The sequence below is a fragment of the Aricia agestis genome, chromosome Z (assembly GCF_905147365.1).
Source record: "Aricia agestis chromosome Z, ilAriAges1.1, whole genome shotgun sequence".
Classification (NCBI taxonomy): Eukaryota; Metazoa; Arthropoda; class Insecta; order Lepidoptera; family Lycaenidae; genus Aricia; species Aricia agestis.
This window is the reverse complement of record NC_056428.1, coordinates 12,369,240-12,389,310: the sequence shown is the minus strand read 5'-3', so window position 1 is coordinate 12,389,310 and position 20,071 is coordinate 12,369,240. Positions and strand designations below refer to the sequence as shown.

The 20,071-nt window shown below is 34.6% G+C and overlaps 1 protein-coding gene across 3 annotated transcripts in view; it reads right to left on the bottom strand.

Annotated features, from left to right (window-relative positions):
* Positions 1-977: 977 nt before the first annotated feature.
* Positions 978-20,071, bottom strand: part of LOC121738880 (palmitoyl-protein thioesterase 1) — a 47,732-nt gene continuing 28,638 nt past the window's right edge. For 2 of the 3 annotated variants that reach the window (XM_042131146.1, XM_042131144.1), the window contains 2 exons: positions 13,492-13,768; positions 9,117-10,026 (listed from right to left, as the gene is read on the bottom strand). In XM_042131146.1, coding sequence (XP_041987080.1) covers positions 9,898-10,026; positions 13,492-13,768 — 406 coding nt within the window. In that variant the 3' untranslated portion in view covers positions 9,117-9,897. Of the gene's footprint in view, positions 1,008-9,116; positions 10,027-13,491; positions 13,769-20,071 lie in introns of those variants that run through there. The other variant, XM_042131145.1, reaches the window with a different exon arrangement.

Genomic DNA, 20,071 nt, shown 5'->3' with positions numbered 1-20,071 from the left:
CATCCCCTATTATATTAACGACACACAACAATAACATCATAACCGCCGGTTTAAATCACACAAATATATACCCTATCTCTATTAGCCTAGGGTTGAAAATACCACAGTAATATTTATTATGTAAGCATATAATTCTGTTCTGTTTCGATTTGTCTATAAAATAATACACTTTGCTTTTGTCTGCCAGTCATTGAAAGCAAGTGATGTTTAGCATTGAATGAATTTACTTAATTAATTAAAAATCGTTTTTCTGCTCGTAATAAATTAAAAAAGTACTCAATTGAATGTTCGTATGTCACTTTAAGTTGTTTTTACAATTTTTTAAAACGATTAAAAATAAAATGAACATTTCTCAACTAAATTAAGTACAAGACAAGCAAACGTAATCAATACCATGCCTATATTATAAAATATGCAAAAGTGTGTCTGTCTGTCACCTCTTCACGTCCAGACCACTGAACCTAGTCAGTCCCGAGAAAAAAACAAGGAAAATGTACGGTTCCCGCGCGATAAACGAATGTTGGCGCAGAGTTGCGGGCGTCATCTAGTTAGCAAGTTCCTATATTTAGGGCCTGTTTCACCACACTTGATAAGTTACGAATAGGCTATCCATCAATTAATAACATATCAAGTATGGAGAATCTGTCAAAAAAGTTGAAAATAGCCTATTCGGCACTTTATCAGGAAGTGGTGAAACAGGCCCTTAGCAGGTAATAAATATGTAAGTAATAGGTACTCCTTTATACAAGGTGTAACCAAAATAAGTGATAATACTTTAGGGTGTATATGTGTTGCTTATAGAGAGTTCACTGTGAAAGTAGCAGCCCTGAAAGACCAATTTTTTTTTCACTTTTGTATGGGGAAACTCGTGACGCTCGGGTGCTTGCCCATACAAAAGTGAAAAAAAAATTTGGCCTTTAGCACTGCAACTTTCACAGTGAACTCTCTACAAGGAACACATACACACCCTAAAGTACTATCACTTATTTTTGTTACACCCTGTATAATAGGTATAAGATAAAACAACATACTTATTTTAATCATTGTCCAACAGAACTCAACATTTTCCTCAAATTTTCCCGGTCTGTGCCTAAAAAAAGGTATTCAAAGTAGCGTTATACCACAAAACCTTACATAAGCTGTCGTTACCTGTTTTGTTTCAGCTTTTGTGGCCATTCCAAACAATATCTCTCGAAATTTATATTCTTTGCATACAATGCTCGCGTCGCTAAGAGGTTCTATTGTTTTAGCCGCAATTGCCTGCGAATTCCGCAATGAAAGAAACTGCCCAAGTCGCTACTGGACGATACCGCGATCAAACGCCTTGATGCTTTATGGGCTTTTAAAAAATGTAAGCTATTGTTATAGATATATTATTGTGAAAGCGGTATAGATTTATTTATTCCTGATAGTGCGCCGATTACTCTCAGTTGTATGCAATTTCTAAGCTTTTTCATTTGCATTGTTTTGGTTTAGTATTAATAACTAGCTGTATGACCGAGCTTTGCTCGGTATTCAATAATACACGAATAAAATGACATTTTTTAGAAATGATTCCTAGCTAGATCGATTTATCGCCCCCGAAACCCCTTATATACTAAATTTCATGAAAATCGTTGGAGTAGTATATATATATATATATATATATATATATATATATATATATATATATATATATATATATATATATATATATATATATATATATATATATATATATATATATATATATATATATATATATATATATATATATATATATATATATATATATATATATATATGTATGTATATGTATATTAGAATTTTCGCGAAAATTCTAGGGATTTCGCGAAAACACGGATTTATCAAATCATCCTACGACATATACAAGAATTGCTGGTTTAAAGATATAAGATATATTTATCGTATGAAAAGGAAACCAAAACAGAGATAACGAAGTAACGGTGGTGTTTATAATGTTTGAGAATCACTTTTGTTCGCGCAATGTTTGAAATAGTTTTTAGTTTCTCGTAGCGCAACTCGTAGCATAATTCTTCTTCTCTTCATTCAAATCTTCAATTTATAGAAGTAACATATTTGTTACGGTTACCCAATAAAATACAAAATATGTTTATCGTAAATTGTGACTTATCTCAGTTATTTTTAGAAAACATAGTTCACTAACACGTACAGTGAACTTGTACGGCTCGCTATGACATTGACCGGCACGTTTGAACTTGTATAAATTTATGCATTTACGACGAAGTATAGCAGAGCAACAGCAGAGCAATAGCAGAGCAACAGCAGAGCAACAGCAGAGCAACAACAGAGCATTAGCATCTCTATCAGCATCAGCATCTCTATCATCATCACTATCATCCAGCATCCAGCATCCATCATCTGTAGGAGACAACCCCTACAATAGTAATAATAGCATAGACTCTTACAGACAAAAAAAAGAGGTAACAAATCTAAAACTCTGGATAATCATATGCCGCTCAGGTACCATCGAGGAAGTTGATTCCTATGCAATTGACAGACCAATGTTATTTGGTCGAATATGTCAATTCAATGTTAATTGTGATCTGTCAGCTGGGTTTGACGTAACGCAACCAAACTACTTAGGTCCCCGATTTGCATAGGAATTAACTTCTCTGATAGTACAAGCAATACTACAGATTATTTTAATTCTTTAATTCCAATTTCAAATAAAAACAGCAAGTATCAACGCATTTCCGTCGCGTTACACACGAATTGGGCGGGCAGTGTCCGGTGACGTCTGAGATGTACTCACGTGGATTGGACAATACGCTGTGGACATGGACGCCTACGACTTATGAAAAAAGATTCAATATTAAAACATTTGATTTCGAAGTAATTAGTTTTATTGCCTACTAGGTATTAGGGCACTAATAAAACGCGCGTAGATCCGTGCGCGTGTTATCCCAAACGCTACAGCCGAATACGCGTAACGAGCGCACGTGGAATGGGCCGTTATAGTAATACTATAACTGATGAGTGAGTTTGATATTCTATTTGCCACCAGGTGCCGCTTTATGTGATACGAATTACGATAGCCCCTAAGGCTACATAGCGGCACTTGGTGGCAAATAGTACATCAAACACTAATTCATGTGCACTATGAAAGGGCAGGCAATTTGAAGCATGCCTTATGAATTCGTTTTGGCTTTTCGTTTTATATATATATATTTATATATATATATATATATATATATATATATATATATATATATATATATATATATATATATATATATATATATATATATATATATATATATATATATATATATATATATATATATATATATATATATATATATATATATATATATTAATTTCAGCCAAAACGAATTCATAAGGCATGCATTCAAATTGCCTGCCCTTTCATAGTGCACATGAATTAGTTAAACAATAGTTGCTCGAATCAGTCTGGATCGTATTAAACGACAAAATAGTATGAACTCAAATATTATGTCAGAGAAGCGTCACAATATCGTGGAGTTATAACCAATGAGAACGCGTTTGGCGTCGGTTTGACATTTCACTAGTACAATTTTGTAATTTAATCAGCAAGACTTTATCGAAACTAAGTTGTGAGACTATTTGGCGGAATCAACCTATAATTTCTATTTTATACAACTTTTATAAAAGTTAATGCCAAAAATAAAAGTTCCGTAGCCGCAAAAGATAAAATCCAACCAATTTCAAGGCACAATAGCAATACGATTCAAGTCTTTTCACTGGCAAAAATATAAAACCTCATCCACACTCATACAGACTGACCAGAGCGGAATGTACACGATATTCTAAAACTGCCGAAACAATCATCAATTTAGCTGTGCATGCTTCTTCTGCTGCAGGGCTGCCACCTTCTAGATCATGATATTAAAAGATTAATGCGACTCCTAACATCATGGTCTAAGAGAGATAATATTTTATCCACACCGGACGCGTTTTTTACCCCCCTTTCTTGGCATTAAATAGGTAGCGTACTTCCGGTAAAATCACTCTATTTATTATAGAAGAAAATATACATACATCTAGGTTCTTAGGCCAGGGTTACACGGAGTAATTCACACCTACCAAGTAGAGTCTCGCCCGCCAGAGACAGTGGCGAGACAGTGCAAAAAGACAATTTGATTAGCCGAGAGCCACTCTAATCGGTAGAAGATCTAGTTTGCACTAACTAAATGTTTTCAGTCAATTTTTTACTTTCGTAGATAGTACACCTACAATACATTTTATAATATAAAATTATATTAAGATATTTTAAGGCACTCGGACGACGTTTTTTGGCGTAGCATCTACAGTCTACACGCTACAATCTACATCATACTAATCGATACTGCGGTTAAAGCATAAAGATACAGAGACTTATAGACAAGACACACTTTCAATTTATAAGTATTTAAATATAATATGATAATATAAATTAGTATACATATTTTAACTTAACATTCTTGCGTGAGCCGCCACCCCTACAGCCAAAATACGTCTATTTCACGTACACCTAGACTCTATTGTTTATTAAGCCAAAAAAAGTTTCCATTTTCCATTGTTATGCTCTTTTGTTTTATAGAATGCGGAGGCTTTACCTACTCGGTTTTTGTACAAATTAGGGAAGAGTTACACGATATGTTTTGTACCAAAAAGTGTGTTTTAAATTATCTGTTATATTGTACGGACTGCGGGCCCATCGGTGTTAAAATTTTGGGCGGATATTAAAATATTTTCGGTAAAAAACGCGCGCGAGGCATTAGCTAACTGACTGCTTTTTTCAGCACGGCAAATCATAATCATGCATCGAATGTGACGTTCTTTGCTTCAAGAAATGACGAGAAAAAAAAACAAAAAGGTGTAGTTTAAAAAAAGAACAACACAAAAAAGTTTAAACAAAGAACTGTTTCATTAGTATGAGGAGATTGGAAATCACACAACAAAAATAGTGAACACACGTTCTTTAATAATGAGAAGGTGCATCTCATCTTCGCGTAATTGTACCTTACCTTACCTGAACTGATGAGGTCGACTAGTGCATTAGTTGATGATACCTTTACTAAGAATACGTGAGTTTCTTTGTATGCATTTTTGCATGCTGGAATCGACGGTTCTTATAAAACAAAACTTTAGGCTTCTTTTATTGAGACTTTCGGCAGATAATAAGACATTGCGAGTAAGATAAGTACCTAATACCTATAGGTACTTAATAAGTAGGTATACTTATATTTTGTAAGTTTTGTATCATTGATAATACCTACCTTACTGCCGTACTCAGAGTGGAACATTAATTACTTAAATGTAATTAATTCAAAATTATGACATAAGCCCCATACATTATCTGTCAAACTCTTCATTAAATTGAAGGTTAATCGTAATTAAATGTCTCTGAGTACGGCGGTCAGTTATTTAAGAACTTACTTTAAAAATAGAATAATTAAATGAAATGGTACACAGAAATCTATAATAGTGAAAGAGAAATACATATTTTTGCTACGAATAATAAAAATTACTATATTTTTGCTTATTTGCTTTTCAACCGAATTCGACCGTACTTATACAATACGTTCTTTTTTTAGGGTTCCGTACCCAAAGAGTAAAAACTGAACCCTATTACTAACACTTCATTGTCTGTCCATCTGTCCGTCTGTCTGTCTGGCTGTAACTTAAGAACGGTAATAGCGAGAGTTGAAATTTTCAGAGACTATGTAACATATGTTGCCAGTATAACAAAAATACTAAAAACAAAATAATATTAATATTTAAGGGGGGCTCCCATACAACAAACGTAATGAACGTTTTTTTTGCCTTTTTTGCTCTAATCAATAGTAGTAACAGGTAGGTACTTGATTTTTTCTCAAAGTCCTTAGTTATATGTATGTGTACTTTATTATTTAAGTAATAATAATATTAAAAAAATATATATGAAAAACACGATTTTTGGGCTAAGTTTGGTACAGAACCCGAAGCGCGCGAGTCAAACCCGCACTTGGCCGATTATTTATCTTATTATTATTTATCATTGCTAAAAAATATTTACTCTTAATTACCTCTGTCGGATAGAATAGAAACTTGGTGCTTTAGTTTAAGCGCAGTATTATAGCAATTGGTATAGTAACTACTTCAAGAGTTCAATCTCAAAAATATTTCAAGTATTTCAACTAAAAAAAACCGGCTAAGTGCGAGTTGGACTCGCCCATGAAGGGTTCCGCAGGAACAATAAGGTTTATTTTTATGAAATTAAAAGGTTTTTTACTTATTTTTATACTTCAGTTGATTTAATGAGTGTTAAATTAAGGTTTACCATATTTTATGACGTATAAAAAAACTACTTACTAGATCTCATTCAAACCAATTTTCGTTGGTATCTCCACTTCAACTTATCATGTCCCTACTGTAGAAGTTACAGGGGGGGGGGCACATTTTACCACTTTGGAAGAGTATCTCTCGCAAACTATTCAGGTTAGAATAAAATGATATCAGAAACCTCAATATGATTTTTGAAGACCTATCCATAGATCAATTCATACCCCACACGCATAGGTTAGACGAAAAAAAAAATTTTTCTTTCAGACCCCTAAAATTTTTAATATTTTTTCCTTCCATTTTTGTATCTAAATCTTAATGCGGTTTACAGACTACATCTACTTACCAAGTTTCAATAGTATAGCTCTTATAGTTTCGGAGAAAAGTGGCTGTGACATACGGACAGACAGACAGACATGACGATTCTATAAGGGTTTCGTTTTTTGCCATTTGGCTACGGAACCCTAAAAAATATGTATGCCTGCCTGCAGAATGTATGTCTATTTGTTCAACAAAAATGTCATTTGCATTCATTATAGCATCACAGTGAAGATCCTTAACCTTAATTAACTTGCAAATACCCAAGATCCATAACACTAGTAAACATTAATAAAGGCCAATTCAGACCTAGACGTTGCTCTGGTAATGATATCTTGTACCTATAGGTATAAGTAATATATTATTTTTGTAAAGGGAATTATCTACGTTAAATTCAAAACGTGTGGCACTCGGGGACTGCCGCGGTAAAGCTATTGCACAGCATTATTTATTAAATATTAAATTATGCAATTATAATTGTACGTTATCAGAGAAGTTGATTCCTAGGCTGATGGGAGACCTACGTAGTTTGGTCGCGTTACGTCAAACCCAGCCGACTGATTACAATCCCCGCGTTCCATTTGATGTTAAAAACGATCAAAACGCTCAAAACAGAAGGCCTTTTTGAGTGTTTTGATCATTTTTAACGTCAAATGAAACGCGGGGAATTCAATTAACATTTTATTGACATGACCCGACGTTGGTCTGTCAACTGCCTAGGATTTAATTTCTTCAAAGATACATAACAAAGAGAATTTCATATACTACGTAACATACATAATACCATATAATACGTATACTTAGGTAAAAAGTGTCGTCATAATATTATCTATATCTATATACTATACTTATAATAAAATCGTAGAGGTAAAATTTTTGTACATTGAAAACAAACTTGAAAAAACGAGTCAGGGGCATGTTAGAAGAGTAATAGAACACATTTTAACTGTTTTTAAAATTTTTGTTTCTCTGTTTGTCTGTTTGTACAGGCTAATCTCTGAATCCGCTGGACCGATTTCAATGAAATTTGGCATGATGATACCTTACATCCCTGGTCAACATCTTAGATACTTTTTTTACTGACTTTCAAAAAAGGAGGAGTTAATGTTAACTCTGCTGATTGTGGTCAGATTTTCAAAATTCTTTTTTTGTTGTTTAGATTGCTCGAATTTGATACCATGTTTACAATAAAATCGGCCAAGTGCGAGTTGGACTCGCGCACTAAGGGTTCCGTACCGTTATAGAGAAAAAATAGGCCAAAAGTTGTGTTTTTGTATAAAATAAAATAAATAAATAAAAAATGTTTTATTTCTGAGTAAATTTGAATCAAATTTTTTCAGAATGTCTACCTGATGCCTACCTTTATAGCTTTATAGCTATAGCTATGCCTACCTTTATAGGTATGGGAGCCCCCCTTAAATTTTAATTATATTCTAATCGTATTATTAATTATTAAAGTACACATATAATTAAGGATTCTGCGAAAATTTCAAATGCCTGCCTGTTGTCATTATTGATATCGAGCAAAAAAGGCCAAAAATTCATGTTTGTTGTATGGGAGCCCTCCTTAAATATTGATTTTGTTTTGTTTTTAGTATTTGTTGTTATAGCGGCAACAGATATACACAATCTGTAAAAAATTCAGAACTCTAGCTATAAAGGTTCTTGAGATACAGCCTGGAGAAGACAGACGGACAGACAACGAAGTCTTAGTAATAGGGTCCCGGCCGTTTTTACCCTTTGGGCACGGAACCCTAAAAACGGTGACTTGGTAAGTAATGGAATTAAAGGAACTCCTCGAAATTTACAACGACAACCAAAGTAATTACCAATTCTAGCAAAGGTCGATCTTTAAATATTTTCCTAATATTCGTAAACGATTATCCAAACCCTGGATGGATATAATTGACCACTGTGTAATGTGTATCTCAATTCGTTACCGGCCATGGAAATTTTAAAGTCAAACTTTACGGATCTAAGTCAGTCGGGCATCGGCCGAGCACATAGGTAGAAATGGTAGAATATGTACGACCGAAGGCAGTATGTTTGAATAAACCTCTCATCATGTTCTCTGGGAGAGTTTTTTCTGCCAAAACGAAAGAACTACAATGCTAGACAACCTACAGTGTAAATCTGATGTCGCATACTACGGTGATATCGTGGACAGCGCTATAGGAACTTAATCCGTGTCTTCAAGCGTTTTTGTGACAATTATTATTGGCAACAGTCTAACACAACAAATTCCAATTTGTTTCCCTTCGAAGAAAGGATTTTCAAAACGATAAGTATCTGAGGTTCAAGTTTGTATGTACTTAAGTAAATTATTCTTATTTATTCTTTATTCTTATTCTTATTCTAAATAAAATAGTCGTAGATAGGTGTAGTCGTAGATAGATTCAATTTTCTAAAACTCGATTTTAATAACATATATAATACATTCACGCGGACGAAGTTGCGGGCAACAGTTAGTTTAAAATAATACCAAGTTATGTTATCACAATACATTTAATAACTAGTAAGTAAATATAAATTCGTTTACATTATAATTTATAATCTTGTACATATTATTATAAATGTAACTCTGTTTAGCCTCAATATATTCTAAAAATTTCTAAATCCCTAGACGTTTCTAACTTTATTTAAGATGTTTAGGAGCAGGTATTTCTTATTACTATGCATCTATGATTAATTATTACATATTATTGTAAATAATATTTGTTGGTTGTTCTTAAATTATGGTCCGAATAATGAGGCTAGCCTCTTGATAGGAAAGATACAAATTCTATACTTTGTGAGTAACTTGCCTTCTGGTTTGGATCATAGTTAATCAATAAAAAAATATTCATACTACGCTGATCTATCTAGATTCTAGAGTTTCATTTTTATATGCTCAGCATTAATAGCCTCTTATATCACTAGGTCTCTTAATCAGATCTCTTAATCATTACCACTCAGATCATTAATCAGATTTCTGTTACTTATCAGATATTACTTATTAGCACTTTATGACAGCAAACGAAATTAACCCTTAATCACTTGGACATACGATTGAAAGTCGATAACGTTTTTGTGTTACTATTTTGACAGAAACGTAATGGAAAAAGTCTGTACTTAGATAAAGAAAAGGACTGGGAAATTTCGACTATAATGATCTGATTATTGTATGTACTTTTTACCTCAAAAGCTATTTTTTCGTTGAACATAAAACAAACTGAGAAAACTCAATAAAGCCAACCTTGAAAATCTTCTTTCCAAAAACACATTCTTCCCTTAATTCAGTAGATAAGGTTTGAGTATGACGTCAATGAACCACTGACGGTCGAAGCGCAGATGGTCTCCAGGCTGCGAGAGGAACACCAGCTTGCCGGCCTTGTCCATGGCTTTCAGACCCAGACGATCCTGGAAAGATAGATTTTTGTGGTAGGATTTTTTAGAAACTGACAAATGTGTGGTAAATGGTAATGTAACTTCGCTCTAATAATAATCGCACTGATTAAAAGTGAGACCGCATTAATTAACATTTAATACTACGACTTAGCGTGTATTCTTTGCATAAAGTCGCATGTACGTGTAGGGCATCGAGACCGGGTTTTCCCGAAACCCGAAAACCCGGGAAAACCCGGGTTTGGGATCATGAAAAAACCCGGGTTTCAAAAATGGAACCCGGGTTTTTCGAGCTTTTCGGGTTTTTCGTTTTTTTGATAATTATTAAAGGCCAGACCTGATTTAATGGTATTTATAACTAACTAACATACAAATAATTTATTTCTATAACATATTGTATAGGTATAATTACTTATATTGGTCATAATTAAATAAAATATAATATTTTTAAGGAAAAGTTTCGTTTTAGGAGCATTAAAGACCAATTGTCATAAAAATATTTATTAATAATAATTAATAATACATAATATTTAAAAAAAACCTACCAAAACAGGCTGTGCCTAGTGTAGGACCCAAAGTAGAAACTAAGTCTGATAATGTAAAATGGTATGAAATAAATGAAAAAAAAAATGAAAACTATTCAATGTAAAACAGCCAAGTCTATTCAAATAATATATCCTTCGCAAAAAGTTTTCAAATTTCATAGAAGCCAAGACTTGTTAAACTTATTTTATTGTTTTCAATCAACATTCAGTGATTGACTACAGTTTTGTTTATTATGTGATCAAAGGCTTACAAAATAAAGTGTGGATAGCCAGACAGACAAAGTGTTCTAACTTCTAAGTCTGCTGAAAGTACCGTAGACTTTTGATGATGGGCAAGTCAGCCACTAGGTGACAAAACGTTGAAACTTGTATGAACCGTTGGTGATAAAATGCACCCATCAACAAAGTCTTCGGGATGTTTGTATATTTGGAATATCTAAAAACCTGTCAGGAATTTTTGAAGACAGTGTATGGAACAATGATAGCATATTTTTTAATATTTAATAAATAATAATAATAATAAACGTTTATTCGACATCTAAACACATTACACCACATTACACCACATTACAAAACATATTATTAAAACACTTTTCCGAATTTTATCGTTTATAAAGCAATCACAGGTATCTACAGTTACAAAAAATCAATGATAAGTCAATAAATCTTTATTTCGTTTCATAAACTTAAAATGTTATTCGAATGAGATATTTTTATTGCTGATTGTCAAATTAATAGTAATAATTTACTGATCGATGTTTGGCTGCATACAGTATTTTTACAAAAAAAATATTTATTGTGTCCTGCTGCGGTATGACACCCAGTCTTCTTTGCAATTTAAAGTCATTATTTTCAGTCGTCTAACTTACTAAAAACACTTAAAGGTTTTTGTTTGTCGTTATGCTTTTTGTCATTATTTGTTATATTCACAACATAACAAAAAGCGACAGTATTAAGACAATGCAATCAGACAAAAGGTTCCAGGAGAGCAACCAGCCCCTAGAAACTGAGAAAACCATGCCGAGGAGTTTACATCAAGTATATTTTGAATCCATATTATTGTATTGCGGTCTGACAAATGCGGCAGATTGCTTTTTATTGGTTGAGAGACTGATGTTGGTAACACATAATAAGACGAATGGTGACTTCCTTTAGCCGGGCGTGGATGTCATACTCACTGCGGAATTATTAAAACACGTGATTTTAGTGAATCGAGATGAAATATAAGAAGCAGAGTTTTTATCAGCACCAGCGCCAGAGACAATTTATTGTGTGTAACAGCATGCCACCATGGTTAATCTTCCAAATTCATTAAAAGCAACATTCCGCATTTGCCATAATATTATGGTCTGGTCTAATCAATTATATGGTAATCTGACATGAATTTTGTCTATTGTGACTAGAACTAATGACTACAAAAGCTTTGAGGTGTAGTGTAATGTAAGATTTTTCAGTAATGTAAGATTTTCCAGTTTGTTGGATAACAGTAAAGTTACCTTAAATTGCAAAGAATATTCGGCTTCATACCGTAGCAAGGCAGACAAAAGCCAATTTCAAGTAAAAACTAGGCACAAAAATTTAATTACAGGTATATCATTAATTAAGACCAAATAATTATTAATAACGTAACAATCAGCAATAAAAATGTAAAAGATTAAATAAAGATTTGTTGGCATACGTTTTATAATATTTAAAGGTTATTCTTCCATTTACTGTCTTCAAAAATTCTTGGTAGATTTTTATATATTTCATAAAATACAAATACATTTAATAATATAATTATGTAATTTGGAGATGAAGCTTGTTTGATAAGATCCAATATATATAATAGGAGAGATAAATAGTCGCTATTTTAAAAGTATGTGACCGCACACTATGGTATTTAAATAGTATTTTAATGGAAAGGTGTTGGCAATCGCTGCAAATCATATTTAAAGTATTTTCGCTTCGTTAATCCTTGAATTTTAAGAAAACCCGAAAAAACCCGAAAAACCCGGGTACCCGGGTTTTGAAAATTGGGTCCGGGTTTTGATGCCCTAAGTACGTGGCAGCGGCGCGGCGCTTCCATACAGTTAATATATCTAGAATAGAGAAACAAAGGCCTGAGCAAGCGAGATGTCACTATCAGTAACACGGCGGTGTGATACATGACAGCAGGACTCTTTTTTTGACGTCCAGTCGGCACTTATCGGCAGGCATGATGACTATTTTTTTTCTTATCGGTAATTGAAAGACACTTAAAAAATAGAAACATCGTTGAAAGAATGACTCTGATAGCTTAAAAATTCACCAAGATTCATAAAAAAGACCCTCCCGAAATGCTCCATACAAAGTGCTACGAAAGTATGACGTCAGTCTTTCGTAGTTTGTACGCATCGGGAGACAACTTTGTTCGACAGGTATATTAAATATTGCGTTTATGAAAGTGGTTTCATAACAAAAGTTGCTTTTAATTGGATAAGTTATCGAATTGTATACAAATATTAAGAAATTTAATTGAAAAAAAATTCGACTTGAATATCCACAACTTTGAAGGCACATAACAAAAAAAATACAAGCTGAAATTTTGGGAACACTTATTTTTTACCGTGATTTTTTTATTTTATTAACAAAATTCGCTAATCTTTGACCTTGTCATCATCCCTATTTGATATCTAAGAAAGATGCTTGTGTAAGTGTATACGTACACATATTTTATACCCAGGTGTAAATCAATTCCCGTTTCGCTTGACAGCTCGAGATTGTTGCTCTATTCCGATAGGTATATATTATGTATAAACTTTATGGGCGCTACGCGACACAGAACGTCAGTTCTATGGAAGGTGAAGTGTCACGTCGCTACTCGCACAGCTGCAGCGTAGTGTCGCTTATTGTGGTCTCGCCTTAAAAAAGAAAGAAGAAAAGTTCGGTCTCCATAAATACCAAAAACACAAACCTTAATATAAAGCTCCGTGTCTCTCAACCCAAGCACCTTCGTGGCTTGTCCGGGAGCGTAGAAACCGAACCACTCCGTCTCGCGCGGCTGAACCATGCTGTCATTGTCAAACTTCACCATTACGAAATGGTCTATACTCTTCAGGTTGGTGACATATGTCACGTTGACTTCCCTCTCGTTGTTGATGTCGGCTATGAACTCGCTGTATCTCTTGTAGGTGACTTCGTCGAGAGGATCATGCCAGTAGGTCGCTTGGACTAGGGATTTTTGCACCCAACTGTAACAGGATATTATTATGTCCTATGAATTTGTAGGTAGCTAGGCTAGGAGTAAGGGTCACACTGAAACGAAAAAAAGCGCGAAGCGGCGATGCATATTATAAGCAAAACAAAATGTTATTTAGGCTGGTTTCATCGTTAAGCGTTTCGGCAGCGCCGTTGGAGCGCCGCGCGTTCGAAGATGTATGGTGGTAGTGGTAGCGTTTTAAAGTGCGCTTGAGCAGCGCCGTTCGTCCATACGTTTGTTACAGCTTCCAACACGCGCGCTTCAACGGCGCTGCGAAACGCTTAATGATAAAACCAGCCAGACTAGTGAGTGTGGCAAAGCGCGTCACCCCGGCAAGTGCGCAGCTATATTGTGCATTTAATTCCATACTGCTGATTGAAGATTTCCAACCAGTAGTATGGAATCATAACTATATATAGCGCACTTGCCAGTTGCCGGGTAGGCGCGCTCTGCCACACCATGCTACTATAATGTGTCAAATAATTTTGAGTGAGGGTCAGCCATTAGAGTTTGGCATCGCGTCGCCTTGTCAGTTGTCGCACCTCATTTTACCTCGTTTTTTTTTGTGTATATTTTGCCACGTCATAGAAGCATAAAGAATTAGGATTGCATCAACAGATTTGTGTCTTTTTCCTTATTGCTTCCATAAACGTTTCCTCTAGGTCATCTTTGTCTAAAATTGCTCTTTGTCTAATCCTATTCATATAAAGTAACGATATCATGTGAAACTTAGGCCTGATTTCACCAATGTCAACGCCATCGTTAACAGCTTATTAAAATGTCATGTCTTCTCTTTCATTTGTATGAAAAACGAAAAAGGTAGCATAGTTCAAATCGAGCATTAACTTTGGTGAAATTGGTCCTTAGGGTCAGTTCACATTACACCGTGGCGCGTGCAATGGAATGCATTTTTAAATAAGTAATTTCCAAACTGAACTTTATTTACTACAGTTGCAATGTGAATCGACTTTTTCTAAAGTGCTACGCAGTCCACTGTGCCTTTTCTATTATTATATTTTGTGCTATTACTCTTTGCTATTATGCTAAAACCTTGTCCTAACTAACGTAGTTATTTATTAATCTGTGATATTTAACGGTTACTTTAAAACTCATAGATTTACTGGCAGCTACCTGTTATTTTTAGTATTTAAATGTTATAATATATGGCCACTTTTAAGAGTTACCCATTATCCATAGACTATACAAATTATTTTTATCGCCACTTATTTATGCTTATGTGCATATATATATATATATATATATATATATATGTGCTTATGGCATTAGCTTAAAATAACCTAGAACGGACTACTTGAATACAGCTACTTGTTATTCTCTGTATATTCGCGGTAAGTAAACAAAGTGAGATAAATTGTGTCCACAGAGCGATAACCTTAGCGACCACTTCGACAATCATTGCTCGGTTAGTGTTGTTAGCATAGTAGGTATGTTGGATCACATAATAAATACCTTCACGAAATGTAAAATCCGTAAAGATTTTAGGCAATTTCAAGCATATTTTAGTAGTAAGTATATAATAAATAGGATTCATATCTATATATATTACGAGTATATATTCTAATAATATTATTTAAAAGGCGAAAGTTTGTTTGGATGTATGGATGTGTGGATGTATGGATGTTTGTTACTCTTTCACGCAAAAACTACTGTACGGATTTTAATGAAACTTTACAATAATATAGTTTATACATCAGAATAATACATATGCTACAATTTTAACCGACTTTCAAAATGGGGGAGGTGTTATGTTCGTTTTCTTATGTTCAACGATTACTCCGCCGTTTGTTAACCGATTTTCAAAATTTTTCTTTCGGTATATAAGGTATCATCCCAATTTGGTATTATATTCACAAAAGTGGTGATCCTATGAAGTATCCATAAGTAATCGAGGGAACTCCTCAAAATTTATAGGGAAACATGTGGTGACTTCGGTTTCGTGAGAAGTATTCTAAGCATATGCTACCAACAAGTAAGATTTTGCGGTATACCTGGTATACCGTGGTTCGGAAGGTGCTGAGAGAACTCCTGGTTCTTTATAGATACATGTTTGGGAGTTTCGGTGTTGTTTTAAGAACGGAAAGCATATGCTACTATGCAAGACTAATACGACCGAAGAAACTCAGGAAAATGTGGGAAAAACGGGGGAAATATTAGAAATTAAGAACAATTGGAGCAATTTTTATAGGAAAATGCACGGTTTCCGTAAAGTCCCTAATATTATATATATATATATATATATATATATATATATTTCTATCCCAGAGTTGATATTGCGTCCTACATGGCGGTTTTTACCGATGATATTGCGTCCGACTGACTTGTTGCATCCTGTATACGGACGCAAGATTGACCATCTCTCAAATTCAGCCAGAAGTAGTGTTAAGGTTAGTACAATGGCTGGGTGAAATATTGGCATGGACGTTGTTTTGTCACCGGAGTGCTTTTCGGCGTATTTCTTAGTTCCGCTATTTGGCGCGCGAATTTTGGAGGTCGCTACTGTGCGCCGTATATCGGTGGCGTATATTCGATACTTTGTTTACGTATAACACGCCGATAATGTGGATTCCTGTATATAATAAAGTTTTTATCAATTCTAATGTGTGATTTAATTACGTCCCACAAAACGACATCGTCCCAGAGGAGGCGCGGGGGTGACAGAGGCGAGGGGGCGGAGTTCGCACGCGACATGCAAGGGCATGTTTTTGTTTATATTTTTTGCCGGCCAGCGCGGACGTAATGACGCTTGTGGTATAAATATTGTGTAGTGGGGCGAATATTTGAGAGAGACTAAATTCATGTCTTCAAAGTTGGGTTCACAACGCCTTCGTAAATTTGATGTAACATTACACATTTCAATGTCTAATTAACTTACAAAAATGCTGCTAAAACTATTTGAAAGTAGAGTTAATATTTCAAAAGTTATTATAAAAAAAAGTACCAAATTATGAAATTTTTGCGTGTCGTTTCGATACTGCCGCTTACAATTTATTATTTATAAAAAAAATGAGCTAGAAAGGATTAAAAATTTAATGTTAATTTGAAGATAAAGAAGAGAAGAATCCGATACCAACAAATAACACATCAACTTACATTAAATAACTAAAAATTATATTTTTAAAATGTTCATAAAATTCGCGTCATTGTCCTGCGCATTGTTTGTTTTGAATGCCTTGCCGATATACTCAACGTGACGGGTTGAAACCTATTTTGCGATAAAATCTGCTGGCTCACTTTATTTGATCGCAGTGCTTTGGTGTGGATAGAGGTCTTCGTTTTATGCTCTCTCTCTCTTTGAAATACGTTCTACAAAAATTTCCAAATAAGACGTCATTTACATTTCTCGACTGTGCCAACATTTGTCTGTTTTTCACTACTTTTTTTATACCAAGTTATAAAGGCCCGCAACATTTCTAAGTTCTTAATAATTTTCTTTATATCAATACTTAATTATAAACGAATTTAGTGAATTCCTCATTTTCCTGAACGTCTTTTTCCTGAATAGCCCTAAAAACATAATGACGATCATTCAGAATAATGATTAAATCTGTAACTGTATTTCAGGAAAACAGGAACAAATATATCGAATCGATGCAATGTCGATATTACAATTAGGTAGTTATTTGACACATTTTCGAAAAATAGTAGTAGAATAGTAAGAAAAGTAGTAAAAATGTTATCTACACTTCAATATTATAAAGCAGGAGAGGTTGTTTGTTTGTTTGAACGCGTTAATCTCAGGAACTACTAGTCCGATTTGAAAAATTCTTTCAATGTTAGATAGCCCATTTATCGAGGAAGGCTATAAGCAATATTTTATCACGCTAAGAATAATAGAAGCGAAAAAATAGAGGAAAATGTGGAAAAAACGGAGGGAAATTATTTGAAAGGGCTTATTTGAACGCGCTTATCTCAGGAACTACTGGTCCGATTTGAAAAATTCTTTCAGTGTTAGATTGTCGTGTCAACGGTTGTCGTGATTGATGTAGATCGTTTTTTTTTTAAAAGAAGTGATTTTAAAAACTATTTTAAAGACAAAATAAAATGGCCTTGGCCGTCGACCCATTTTGTAATACAAAAAAAATGTTTTAACTGTGGTGCAACGACCAAGAATAATATCAATATTATTACAAATAATTTTGTTCTACCTATGAAACGAAAGAACATAAAATCGCTTTATAAATCTTCATTTTTCTGGTGCAGCATATTTATTTACAAATAAATATGCAATTTACGATCATTATCCTGACGTCCAGTGTCCTGTTTGTTGTTGAACTGTTTATATACTTACCTGTCTAAAAGTATTTTGGATCGATTGTATTAACTACTATATCCCTACCTACATACCTACGTATATGATTTTCTTTGATAAGTACTTACCTATTGTATATTTTAAACAAAAGCCCATCAGTGAGTGAGTTTAGACTGCGAATTGGGTTGGGACTAATGTATTTTTAAATATCTATACTTACTAATATTGTAGAGACGAAATATTTAATCGTTTGCTTATTACTATTTAACTTACGAGTTACGAGAGTACTGAACCAATTTAAATAATTCTTTCGCTATTAGAAAGCCACGGTAATGAGAAAATAGCCCAAAGTGCATCGAAACTCAACGTCAAGTGGTTACCGGGTCATGGGCTAGGTTGTACACTGTACAGTGTTCTGAGATTTTTTTTAAATCTTGACTTTGTTCATTCATAAATCGACACCCTTGACAAGATTTATAGTAACTGTGATGGCATACTTATAATAATAATAATGTACTTTTATTCAGCTCGATAACATAAAAACCTTAATATAGACAATTACAACATGCAAATTATTTTATTTTCAATGGTTTTTTATATTAGAATGTTAAGATCGCAACCGGCAGCTTAGCTAGGTTACAGTATAACCTGTGTTAAAGCCACCGGACCCTTTCCCAACTACTGATCGCATATCGCTGATTTTACATTTCAGGCAATTAAAATTAGATTACAAATCAAATCAATGTTTAAAATTAATCAAACTTGATACAATAAACGGGGGCGGTGGTTACTCGCGTCCGTAGGAATTACCTTTTACTACCCTACACGTGTCCCCCGGGTGGTGCTAAACGAGTAACAACGCCGAGTCTCAGGCGGCGGATATGATAACCTGACTCCTAGGCAGTAGTGGCCTTGAGGACTAAATACCCTCAAAAAGTCTAGCGCGGAAAGCAACGGGAAACTACCGCGACTATAATCCCAAGAAAACCACCATGATTAAGAACGCCACCAGATATAATATGATGTCATGCGACCCGACTAACGCTCGGCGCCAGCTTGGTTCCGGGCCGACTGGTGTGAAATTGGCTACCGGCTGCAGTTGGAAACATAACATCTTACTCTAGCAAACTAACACCCAAGGGAAGGGCAATAACAATAGGAACCTGGAATGTCCGTGGACTTTTAAGGCCAGGAAAAATCGAAGTTGTTGAAGCGGAGATGGAGCGCTATAATCTGGCTATACTAGGATTGAGTGAGACCCATGTCGAAGATAACGGATACCACATCACACCTGAAGGAAATATGGTAATCTACTCTGACAGGCAAGACAATAGTTTTAGTGGTGTGGGCTTCATAGTTGCTAGCTGGCTACGAGACAAGGTATTGGGGTATAATACCATCAACAATAGAATTATATCCTTAAAAATTTCAGCCCATCCACACCCAATTAACTTTGTACAGGTCTATGCGCCGACCACTGCAGCCACCGAAGAAGAGATGGAGGAATTTTACCACGAGCTAGAATTAACCTGCAAAGCGTTACCAAAGAAGGAATGTACTATCATCCTGGGAGACTTTAATGCTAAGATAGGGCACACTGATAATGATCAACACCTAAGGAATGTTATTGGGGAATACGGCTTAGGAGCCCGCAACAGTCGAGGTGAGATGTTGTTAGAGTTTTGCATTGAAAAAGGACTATTCGTAACTAACACGGCATATAAACAACATCCAAGACGCTTATGGACATGGCGATCGCCAACAGGTCATAAAAATCAGATTGACTTCATATTAATCAGCAGCAGATGGAAGTCGTGCATAACTCTCTCAAAGACTTTTCCGGGTGCAGATTGTGGCAGCGACCATCAGCTGTTAATAGCTCAATACAGAGTCCGCCTCAAAGTAGTTTCAAAGCCTCCACCATCCAAAAATATTCTTCTAACACAAGAAGCGAAAGCTTTTGAGGACACACTACAAACTCGACTGGACAGTGAAACGTATTGCCCATTTGACTCAGCCAATACA